General features: G+C 39.5%; 1 protein-coding gene and 1 long non-coding RNA gene across 7 annotated transcripts in view; one reads left to right on the top strand and one right to left on the bottom strand.

Annotated features, from left to right (window-relative positions):
* PREX2 (phosphatidylinositol-3,4,5-trisphosphate dependent Rac exchange factor 2) overlaps window positions 1–3,696 on the top strand; it is a 102,458-nt gene extending 98,762 nt beyond the window's left edge. For all 3 annotated transcript variants that reach the window (XM_083747523.1, XM_083747521.1, XM_083747522.1), the window contains exons 39-41: window positions 34–101; window positions 953–2,681; window positions 2,824–3,696. In XM_083747523.1, coding sequence (XP_083603649.1) covers window positions 34–101; window positions 953–998 — 114 coding nt within the window. In that variant the 3' untranslated portion in view covers window positions 999–2,681; window positions 2,824–3,696. The remainder of the gene's footprint in view (window positions 1–33; window positions 102–952; window positions 2,682–2,823) is intronic.
* Window positions 1–12,076, bottom strand: part of LOC310848716 — an 81,016-nt gene that overhangs the window by 59,390 nt on the left and 9,550 nt on the right. The window lies entirely within an intron of this gene.

The raw sequence follows: 12,076 nt of genomic DNA, 5'->3' as shown, positions 1-12,076 counted from the left end.
TATTAGAAGCACAATCATTTTTCTGTCTTACAGGGAGCACGAGTGCAGAACACTGCCAAGAATTTAGGAGTTCGGGACCGAACACCACCATCTGCTCCAAGGTAATGAAACATTGCAATCAATGGCCTGTGACCAAGACTATCGTTTCTCCAATTTCTGTCAAATACTTTACCTAGACTCAGACCACACTTTTATTGATATTGAAGTACAGGGTGTTTTTTTTGTTTTGTTTCTTAGGGACACCCATACTTTTGGAGCTTATGCAGTTACGTACCAAATGCCAATTCTGGCAGAGTTGAGCGCTTGATTATTACAAAGCCATTGTAATATAGTTTTAGCCAGTTTAGGAAAATACCCTGATTGGGCTGAACTAGGAGCTGGCTGAAATTCCTTTGATCCCTGGAGATGTATTTAAGAGCCTATTATCTTGGGGGTTATTTATTTTTCTCTGGAAACATTTAAATGTGACTTCCAAGTGAATGGTCAGTTCTCTTCCTTTAGTTATAAATGTTTTGGTTCATACCAGCCCTCCTGCTGAAGGTAGAGCTGGAATGTGCATAATTAGTTTTACACTGAACATTATTAACATATACTGTATATATGTCTTTCCCCGGCTGTGGTAACGCATGAGATTCCATACTTTGGCGGTCTTCCCCTTGCAATTGATTGGACATGGATCTTTCTAATGAATTCTTTTGAAAGCTTGGGTGCAACTTGCCTAGATTGAGGCATAGTTTCATGAGCTAAACAGATATTTTCTTTTATTCCGGATACTCATTTGAACTAGAGTTGCCACCTTTGGTCAGGCAAAATACTGGGCAGGTTGGGGGCCTGAAAATTACTTCCACCCCTGCTCTCCACTGGAGAGCCAGTAGTTAGTAGAAAGTTTAAATGTTTTAGACAGTTTCACAAAACTCAGGCACTTTTGTAATTGTTTTTTTGTTTTTGGCAGGCTATACAAACTGTGTCAACCACCACCTCCTGTTGGAGAAGAATAAAGACTCCTATTGGAGGAATGATCAAAATTCCAGCTTCCATGACACTAGTATTTCCTAGAATGTGTCTTGATGAACAACAGCACGTAGCTCCAGATACAGCAGTGCTTCATCTTAAATATGGCTTAGCTATTGAGGAACAACTATTTCTGGAAAAAGCAGATACCTAGATCTGATCTACATGCTTGGTGAAGTAATATTTAGGACATTTACACTGGAATAAGTCTGCATTTTAGGTGGTTGCTTCAACAGTGCCAATCACCCATTTTTAAGCACTAGTAACTGTATGAACACAAAGGTATAACACAGAATGGAAAAACCACTATTAAAAGACCCTTTCAAAAAGTTTTGATTCAGAGGAAGATAAAATAATACTGGTTTCAAGTTGTTACGCTATACTTTTGCAGTTTCTTGCACAGATAATTGCGTCCACCTTCAATATTCTAATACTGTAAGTTGGAGCTATACTTGAAATTACCTTTTTGCTGAGGATATGGTTACATACTAAAAGCAGACTCGAAAGCTAATAGGAATAGAAAAAGTACAAGGGAATTTGTGTTCCTGCTTTTCTAAACCTGCAAAGTGGGACACGAAGATCAAACCTTATAAAGGGTTTTATCTGAAGCACAAAGACTACACTGGGGGCAAGATTTCTGGAGTTCCACTTTACAGTTACTGGAGAAACATGCCTCCTATACACTTCTGGCCTGCATTTTCTATGTAATAATTGAAATAGATTTGAGAAAAGGGATGGTGATGGTAGTAGATGATTACAAATGGATTATGTGAAAAGCATTATTCCTAATACATGGGTGTTAGATACAGGAATGTTGTTTTTACTTTCCATGACTTGACAATAAGTGATTTTCAGCATGAGATGCTCAATTTATTTCACATTGAGATCAGATGCTAGAAGCAACAGGAGGATTCTGAAGAGGCCCAAGATTCCATTACCGTAATTAGACTCCTTAATAATTATTCAGGAACCACTGACAAGAGTGTTTCCTGTGATAGTGAACTCCATGGCATAAGGGATTTTTGAAAATGCTGAATCTGAGAACATGCAGTCATTTATATTTTTGTACTTCTGGGTAAAAGATAAGAGTGTGAATTACATTTACATAAGAATACAAAAAAGTTCTATCAACTATTACATAATTAGAGGTCTCTAATCTTTCTTTAAACTACCTGGAAAATTATGTAGTATCAGTATCCTAAAAGAAAAGCAAACATTTTGAAAACTAAAGTTTACTGACAGCATACTTAAATTTATGTCAGAAATGACATCAAATTTATGTTGCAATCAACCATGGGAAAGAGTGACAGTGAAAAAAAAAACAGAGAAGATATAGCAAAATATACAAATTTCACAATAAAATATGTAAATATCATCTAGAAATGCAGAGGATTAACAGCTTGCCTGATTATAAAATTAACGTTAAAAATATCCCACCCCAAGGCAAAACTGATCTGGCTGACCACTATCAGGGAGAGGCTAGACTATATGTCTACTCAGAAGTACCCCAGGAATTTAGTCACTGAAGCAGCAGCCATAATATGGTAATATGATGTATATAGTAAGCAACTAATTGTTTACTTCAAGGATATGTAACATGCAGAATTCACTTTCTGAACTGTTATTATCCATTCTAAAATACTGAACTTTATTTTAAATGTATCTAGGCAGTGTTTCCCAACCTTGTGCCTCCAGATGTTTTTGGCCTACAACTCCCATCATCCCTGACCACTGGTCTTGCTAGCTAGGGATGATGGGAGTTGTAGGCCAAAAACATCTGGAGGCACAAGGTTGGGAAACACTGATCTAGAGTATATATTTGGAGCATTGAGGTTCTAAAATGTAAGAGTAATTTCAAACTGTCCACTGCAAAATCATATTATTCATCACTTATCTGACTGGGCTATAAATTTCATTTCATCTTAGGAATCTTGCCTTAGAACCGAAATCCTGCCTTTTAGACAGGATGATTGCTACTACAGTTCAAAAGCACAATTTAGTATATTCTAATAGTGCCTGGAACATATTTCTACTGAACTCATATTGGTGACTCATCATATCATTACTATCATATATTCCTACCAATTTTTAAAGATTATAGCAGCACTATTAGTCTGTAGCATCATGTATATAGTGTAAGAAATCCAGTAAACTTATGTGTCTTTTGGGGGCGGAGGATTTAGTTGTTTAGTTGTTTTCAATTTTTTGCTCATTCTTGCAGTACTAGATTTTGCAAAGGGAGAATATATTTTTTTAATTACTCAGTAAGAAATCTAGAACATTGCTGCTTTTTTAAAAAAAGTATACATATGTAAAGAAAACTACAAAGTATTATCACTAGTTTCTTTTAAATCTCCCATACTTGTAGCCATATACTTCAACTTTTCTTATTGTAACATTGGTAAATAAAAATGAAATCTCCTCTTAGTATGGATTTGAATCAAATTATTTTTCTATGTATATCTTTGTGTCCATCATATCATCATCACTTACAGTGTAATACATTCCAGGTGATATCCAATGTTATTCATACTTGGAGAAAGTCCATTGATTTCAATGTGCCTACTCTGAGTATAACCAATACTGCATATCATTCTCTTTTTTATTAGATATCTGAATATTTTAAGTCTATGTAAAAATGGAATAGCACCAAACAATAATAAACTTGTCATATGTATAACCTGAGCTGTTCTTTTCATTATTACTTATATATATAGCACCAATGCATATAACACTTTGTTTACTTTTGCTTTTCACACCTTTTAGCACCTTTGAAGACAACTAGCAGTTGGGAAGGGCAATATTTGGTGGACAACTTGCACAGGGCTCTAAGCTGCATCAGGGGCATGATCAAAACAGGGGCCCAGTGCGGCTGCTTTTCCTACAAAATAAAAATTGCTGACTTGTACATACTTTTTTTTTAAAAAAAACATGTGCTATATCCCCTGAAGTATGGGGAGTCCATTGCAATTCCATATATTGCTTAGATTAGAAGATAAATGACCAGGCATCATTCAAAGCTTGCAGCTGGAAGCATCTCCTACCCCAGCATTCTGGTATCAAATCTGTATGACATTTAATTAGATTTGAAAGAAAAGTGCTCATAGAATCCTAATCACTTGTTCATATTATTGCTATCTGCCTTATGTGTAATTGAAAGCTCATAGGATGTCATTATGCCAACTCAAAATTATGAAATCTTGTCCATCACTGTGATAAAGTGACATGTTTTATTAAACAAGCACAGATATTTAGAAATATATATATGATATAAGAGAATATATTTTCTTTAGTACAGTATCTTTGCAGATCAACGAACATTTTAAAGAAGAGAATTATTAGCACTTAAGGCTACAGTTAGAACTGGAGGCAGTGAGAGATTTTACCTTCTTGGGCTCCATGATCACTGCAGATGGTGACAGCAGTCACAAAATTAAAAGACGCCTGCTTCTCAGGAGAAAAGCAATGAAAAACCTAGATAGCATCTTTAAAAGCAGAGTCATCAAAGGTCCGTATAGTTAAAGCTATTGTTTTTCCAGTAGTGATGTATGGAAGAGAGAGCTGGACCATAAAGAAGGCTGATCGCGGAAGAATTGATGCTTTTGAATTATGGTGCTGGAGGAGACTCTTGAGAGTCCCATGGACTGCAAGAAGATCAAACCTCTCCATTCTTAAGGAAATCAGCCCTGAGTGCTCACTGGAAGGACAGATCGTGAAGCTGAGGCTCCAATACTTTGGCCACCTCATGAGAAGAGAAGAATCCCTGGAAAAAACCCTGATGTTGGGAAAGATTGAGGGCACAAGGAGAAGGGGACGACAGAGGACGAGATGGTTGGACAGTGTTCTCGAAGCTACCAGCATGAGTTTGACCAAACTGCGGGAGGCAGTGGAAGACAGGAGTGCCTGGCGTGCTCTGGTCCATGGGGTCACGAAGAGTCGGACACGACTAAACAACAACAAAAGGCAAGTGGGAACATTGGGCCCATTGAAGCAAAGCAACAATTTATACATCACAAATGTGTTAATCAGAGACCTTTCGTCAATTTATTGTAACAAGTAAAGACTTTATACCAAGTTAGGTCAGTCAAATCTGCCATGATCAGACCATACATGCGAGTTCTGTGTCCAGTTCTGGGTGCCAAAAATTAAGAAGGGTATTGACTGTCAAGGAGGGGGTCGCTTTCCCGAGTCCTCCCTCCAAGCTACTAATCAATCACATGCAGGCACCGAATTGGCTATCAGGCTTTATTGGCTTCTTCTCTGGCCCCAGCTACAGAACATCAAACAACAAGTCTAATACACAGCATGTTCTCTCTCTCCCCTGGCAGGTTAACTCAAAGATTTACAGGGGCTGGGGAATGCTGGCAACCAGCCAGCCCCATCACATACTCCCGCTTTGGGGACTAATTGTTACCACCTGCCTGAGGGGCCCCACCCAGCGATACCTGCTCACAGGATCACTACTTCATGATACTGACAAGCTGGAACATGTGCAGAGGAGGGTGACCAAGATGATTAAGGGTCTGGAAACCAAGTTTTACAAGGAACAGTTGAGGGAATCGGGTATGTTTAGCTTGGGAAAGAGGAGATAGGACAGCTATCTTCAAGTATCTAAAGCAAGCATAAGCAAACTCGGCCCTCCAGATGTTTTGGGACTACAATTCCCATGATCCCTAGCTAACAGGGCCAATGGTCAGGGATGATGGGAATTGTAGCTTCAAAACATTGCCTATGCCTGATCTAAAGGGCTGTCACATGAAGGCCAGGACCCGAAACAATGGATACAAGTTACAAGAAAGGAGGATCCAACTAAACATCAGGAAGAACTTTCTGACAGTAAGAGCTGTTCAACAGTGGAATGGACCCCCTCAGGTGTCCTTCCATTGAGGTTTTTCAGCAGAGTTTGGCTGCCATCTTTCATGTATGATCTAGTTGAGATTTCTGCATCACAGGGGCTTGGACTAGATGACCCTTGGGATCCCTTCCAACTCTACAGTTCTATGATAAACAGCAGGGGTCTTGAAGTAGGTTCATTGGCTTCCTCTGTGTATTGATGGTGTGCAAGCCTTAGTGTTTGTTGGCCCTGATGGGTGCAGATTCCAGGATGTGCATCCCTTTGTCTACATTGTTTTTGTATTTCCTGGTAATACATTTTCCTCTTCCCCTGCTGGGCTAAGCACACAATGAATACAGCAGCTGTTCCACTGGCAAAATGGTGGTGTATCTCTTATCACCATCACTCCGACCCAGCATAATGCAAGTATAGGATTATTCTATAACTTATCTATACTGCTTTTGCACCACTGGGTTTTAAATCCCATTTTGTGGCTGGAATGAGAATAACGAACCCAAGGAGTTATCAAAGCATCATCTTCTATAATGAAATATATTGAAATGTTATGATTATGATCCTGTGGGCAGGAACTTGTTTACTTTTATTCCTGTAAAGATTCTAGTGCAATTTAGGTTTTTATAAATGTTAAATGATGATGAAATGGTAGTGCTGTTCTACAATCAGGGTTCTTAAGAGCCTTTATACTGCATATAATGTGCATTTACATAGTTCATCAAGAATACTTGCCCTTCAGTCAAAATCACATTGGCTATGATCCAGAGAGTCCATTTATGCAAGAGACTGTATATATGCCACAGGAGGTGTTTTTTCTCTCTTTTCCCTAATGCCTCTCATTATGAATTTTCAAGCTGCTTTCTTCACTACATAAGGAGCCTGATGCGATGCTATGTAGAGGTGAGAACTGCGCAAACAACTTTTCTTGATTGTGGCTGTTATGCTAACATCCTCTGAAATTAACAGAGTCTTGGTGTGATCACACCAGTCATACGAGCATATACCAGAGCTAAAGCATAGGATTAAGATGCTAGTGTGCAAGTATAGCCATAGTTACCAAAACTGAATTTCACCTACACTTTCATTACCTACTCTCCCAGTATTACGAGGGAACACGGTTAAACTTCTGATAATCACTTCCTCCTCCTTTGGAAATATAGTGGTACCTCGAGTTACAAACACCTCATGTTACAAACTCCGCTAATCTGGAAGAATTACCTTGAGTTGAGAACTTTGCCCCAGGATGAGAATGGAAATCGTGTGCCGGCAGCGCAATGAAAGCAAGAGGCCCCATTAGCGAAAGCACGCCTCTAGTTAGGAACAGTTTCAGGTTAAGAACGGACCTCCGGAATGAATTAAGTTCGTAACTAGAGGTACCACTGTAAAGTTCAGAGTGGGTACAAAATGGCACCATCGATGCACAGGAGGGAAATAGAAGCAGGCATGGGAGAATTCCAAGGTTTGCATAAGTATAAAAACCCTTGGGGGGGACCTTAAAGGGGGAACCACCCTAAAAGCCTAATGAAGTTATAGGGAACCTGGCAGGGGGCCTTCTCGGTAGTGGTGCCCGCTTTGTGGGATGCCCTCCAATCAGATGTCAAGGAAATAAACAACTATATGACTTTTAGAAGACATCTGAAGGCAGCCCTGTTTAGGGAATTTTTTAATGTTTGACGTTTTATTGTGCTTTTAATATTCTGTTAGGAGCTGTCCAGAGTGGCTGGGGAAACCCAGCCAGATGGGCAGGGTATAAATAATAAATTTATTATTATTATTATTATTATTATTATTATTATTATTATTATTATTATTACTGCTGCTGCAGCTGCTACTGCTGCTACTACTATTATCAAACATGCTCAGTAAGCATGGAATGCTGAAAGAAAACCCCCCTCAAAAACCAGATGGGAGTGGGAATGGAACAGCATATCATGGGGGTGAGCAGAGCTAACTAACTGGAACTCTGACTGAGAGCACTCTACATTGCCACATTTTTTGTAGGCCACACTTGTATTAGTACAACTGGCTGGATTTCAGAATTGTTTCTGGGATTGTGGTTTTTATCACTGAGCTGTCTCATCTACTTCCATTGATTGTAATTCTTGATATAATATTTTTATCTCTGAAATATCTGTGCATATATTTCTGGGGACATACTATGATTTTCAAAAGATATTTATAGTAGTCTTAAATTTATTTTATGGCTATCCTTAGCATATGTATTACTTGTTCCAGTCTTCTCTATACAAAATAACCACTGGATTTACACACTCTGCAGCAAAGGTGTTTCTGAAAACATACCAGATTATTCCTTCATCATTCGAAGCCCATAAAATTTTAAACAAACTTCCTTCCACATACATTTCTTTTTGTATAGTAAGTACAGATTAATAAATTATTATTATTATTATTATTATTATTATTATTATTATTAATGGTTTATTTATACCCCACCCATCTGGATGGTATCATGACATTCACACTGAACCTTACCATGATTAACCAGAGTTCTCACCTTAACCAGGATATTAAATGAATTTGTTCACAGGGAACACACTAATTATTGTAAATATATTAGTGTAAATGTAGCACTAAACAATTGTTCATGCTCACAAAGAAGAATGGAAAGCAGGGTGCTGGTGGTGAGATGGTTTAAGTGTCCTTCTCTATCTCATAGCTATGATTAAGAGCTTGGCAAGGTTGCATTTGCACAAGGCATCACAAAGAGCCCAAGCAATCTATACCTACAAAGCATTTTTCTAAAGCATATGGTGCTCTGTCAAATGAGGGCTTTTCATTTTGTAATTCTCGTAAGGGAATTCTCAGATTCTAAGGTATAAAACTGCCATTGTGAGCAGTCAGCTTTACAGCGAGACCCAAATCATCTGCATGTATGGGACTCTTTGCCAACATAGACTCACTCTGCAGCTTAGCTAAGGATAGCAAGAGAGTGAAATGGAGGGACAGAGGAAAAACTAAGGGAAATGCAAGAATGTCAGGAGGTTTGACTAAATTCTGGGCCTGTCTTGCAAGCCCTAAAAATATCTGTGCATGGGAGAATTGTCTATAGAAATGAAAAGACTTGCTACCAGATCTCTCAAATGGAATCCTTACATACTTATGCCCAAAGCAGCCAGTGACAGCAATGTGTTTCACTATGCCTGGCACAAATATATTTCCATCAGAAAAATCTAGTATTCCATAATTTTATTATACCTGTTCCCCAGGCCAAATATTTACATATGCAATAATTGAAATTCTTGAAGATGAAAGTACTGAAGTCTTTATCATCTTCAAATATAACTTCTTGACCTCCTGATTAACAAGAGGTTTTTCATGGGCACACACAGAAAATACACTCTGCATTCTGAAGATACACTACAGAAATGGAAATGTTTCCCTTTTCATACGACAGTGGAGCAGCACTGATATCAAATGGTGGGAAATGTTTAGTTGTACCACATGTCCTCACTGTACTGCAATTTTGGGGAATCGAAAACAAATGTTCTATTTACGCACGAATGTTGTACATGATTTTAGCCTATTCTTACATTTGTGTGACTTTGGCAAAAAGCTTTTGGTAAGTCTGTTACCCCCAAAATATTCAGTAGCTGCATAAGATGGCAGATTTCATTAAGGATCCTTAATGGGTTAAAAAAAAAAAAGGATGAGAAAGGACAAGTAGATAGTTTTCCTATGGAGAATAGTGTGGTGCTGCAATAAAACTACTAGCACATTTGCAAAGCTAAGCAGCATCCAGAATGGTTTCAAATTGGATGGGAGACCATGTGTTGAGATTTCTGCCTTGCTGGGGGTTAGGTGACCCTCGGGGTCCCTTCCAACTATACAATTCTAAGAGTCCATGATAAACATTATGGGCCCTGAAGAATATCTGTTGGCACCCAAGTGATTTTTTCCCATGAATTATATGAAATAAAAGTAGATGACGAGGAAGCCAACTTTGCAGATAAGGATAAACTAGGAGAAAGCCCAAGTAGACTGAAAGCTCCAAAAGGGTCTCTTCAATCCAGAGTGGAAGAAAGGGTAGCAGCATAGCAGAAGAGATTTAATGTTTTGTTGTTGTTTAGTCGTTTAGTCGTGTCCGACTCTTCGTGACCCCATGGACCAGAGAACGCCAGGCACCTCTGTCCTCCACTGCCTCCCGCAGTTTGCTCAAACTCATGCTGGTAACCTCGAAAACACTATCCAACCATCTCGTCCTCTGCCGTCCCCTTCTCCTTGTGCCCTCCATCTTTCCCAACATCAGGGTCTTCTCCAGGGAGTCTTCTCTTCTCATGAGGTGGCCAAAGTACTGGAGCCTCAGCTTCACAATCTGTCCTTCCAGTGAGCACTCAGGGTTGATTTCCTTCAGTATGGAGAGGTTTGATCTTCTTGCAGTCCATGGGACTCTCAAGAGTCTCCTCCAGCACCATAATTCAAAAGCATCAATTCTTCGGCGATCAGCCTTCTTTATGGTCCAGCTCTCACTTCCATACATCACTACTGGGAAAACCATAGCTTTAACTATACGAACCTTTGTTGGCAAGGTGATGTCTCTACTTCTCAAGATGCTGTCTAGGCCTGTCATTGCCCTTCTCCCAAGAAGCAGGCGTCTTTTAATTTCGTGGCTGCTGTCACCATCTGCAGTGATCATTGAGCCCAAGAAAGTAAAATCTCTCACTACCTCCATTTCTTCCCCTTCTATTTGCCAGGAGGTGATGGGACCAGTGGCCATGATCTTCGTTTTTTTGATGTTGAGCTTCAGGCCATATTTTGCGCTCTCCTCTTTCACCCTCATTAAAAGGTTCTTTAATTCCTCCTCACTTTCTGCCATCAAGGTTGTGTCATCTGCATATCTGAGGTTGTTGATATTTCTTCCGGCAATCTTAATTCCGGCTAGGCATTCATCCAGCCCAGCCTTTCGCATGATGAATTCTGCATATAAGTTAAATAAGCAGGGAGACAAAATACAGCCTTGTCGTACTCCTTTCCCAATTTTGAACCAATCAGTTGTTCCATATCCAGTTCTAACTGTAGCTTCTTGTCCCACATAGAGATTTCTCAGGAGACAGATGAGGTGATCTGGCACTCCCATTTCTTTAAGAACTTGCCATAGTTTGCCGTGGTCGACACAGTCAAAAGCTTTTGCATAGTCAATGAAGCAGAAGTAGATGTCTTTCTGGAACTCTCTAGCTTTCTCCATAATCCAGCGGATGTTTGCAATTTGGTCTCTGGTTCCTCTGCCTCTTCTAAATCCAGCTTGCACTTCTGGGAGTTCTCGGTCCACATACTGCTTGAGCCTTCCTTGTAGAATTTTAAGCATAACCTTGCTAGCGTGTGAAATGAGTGCAATTGTGCGGTAGTTGGAGCATTCTTTGGCACTGCCCTTCTTTGGGATTGGGATGTAGACTGATCTTCTCCAATCCTCTGGCCACTGCTGAGTTTTCCAAACTTGCTGGCATATTGAGTGTAGCACCTTAACAGCATCATCTTTTAAAATTTTAAATAGTTCAGCTGGAATGCCATCACTTCCACTGGCCTTGTTATTTGCAGTGCTTTCTAAGGCCCATTTGACTTCACTTTCCAGGATGTCTGGCTCAAGGTCAGCAACCACACTACCTGGGGTATACGAGACATCCATTTCTTTCTGGTATAATTCCTCTGTGTATTCTTGCCACCTCTTCTTGATGTCTTCTGCTTCTGTTAGGTCCTTTCCACTTTTGTCCTTTATTGTGGAAATCTTTGTACGAAATGTTCCTTTCATATCTCCAATTTTCTTGAACAGATCTCTGGTTCTTCCCATTCTATTGCTTTCCTCTATTTCTTTGCATTGCTTGTTTAAGAAGGTCTTCTTGTCTCTCCTTGCTATTCTTTGGAAATCTGCATTCAATTTCCTGTATCTTTCACCATCTCCCTCGCATTTTGCTTGCCTTCTCTCCCCCGCTATTTGTAAGGCCTCATTGGACAGCCACTTTGCTTTCTTGCATTTCCTTTTCATTGGGATGGTTTTCGTTGCTGCCTCCTGTATAATGTTACGAGCCTCCATCCATTTAATGTTAAGTTAGTACAAAACAGAGGGGACTAGAATAATATATCTGGGACAGCAACAACGTCTCATTACTGTGAGAGTAAAGGTCTTGGTTTTTTCTCCCTGCTATCTTTGCCAGTCCATTGAGGAATGTATTTTGGCCTTAGGCCACCTGACTGGAATGAGCT

This window comes from Podarcis gaigeae (genome assembly GCF_964106915.1).
Source record: "Podarcis gaigeae genome assembly, chromosome: 7".
NCBI classification, from domain to species: Eukaryota; Metazoa; Chordata; class Lepidosauria; order Squamata; family Lacertidae; genus Podarcis; species Podarcis gaigeae.
This window is presented reverse-complemented; position numbering and strand designations above follow the sequence as displayed.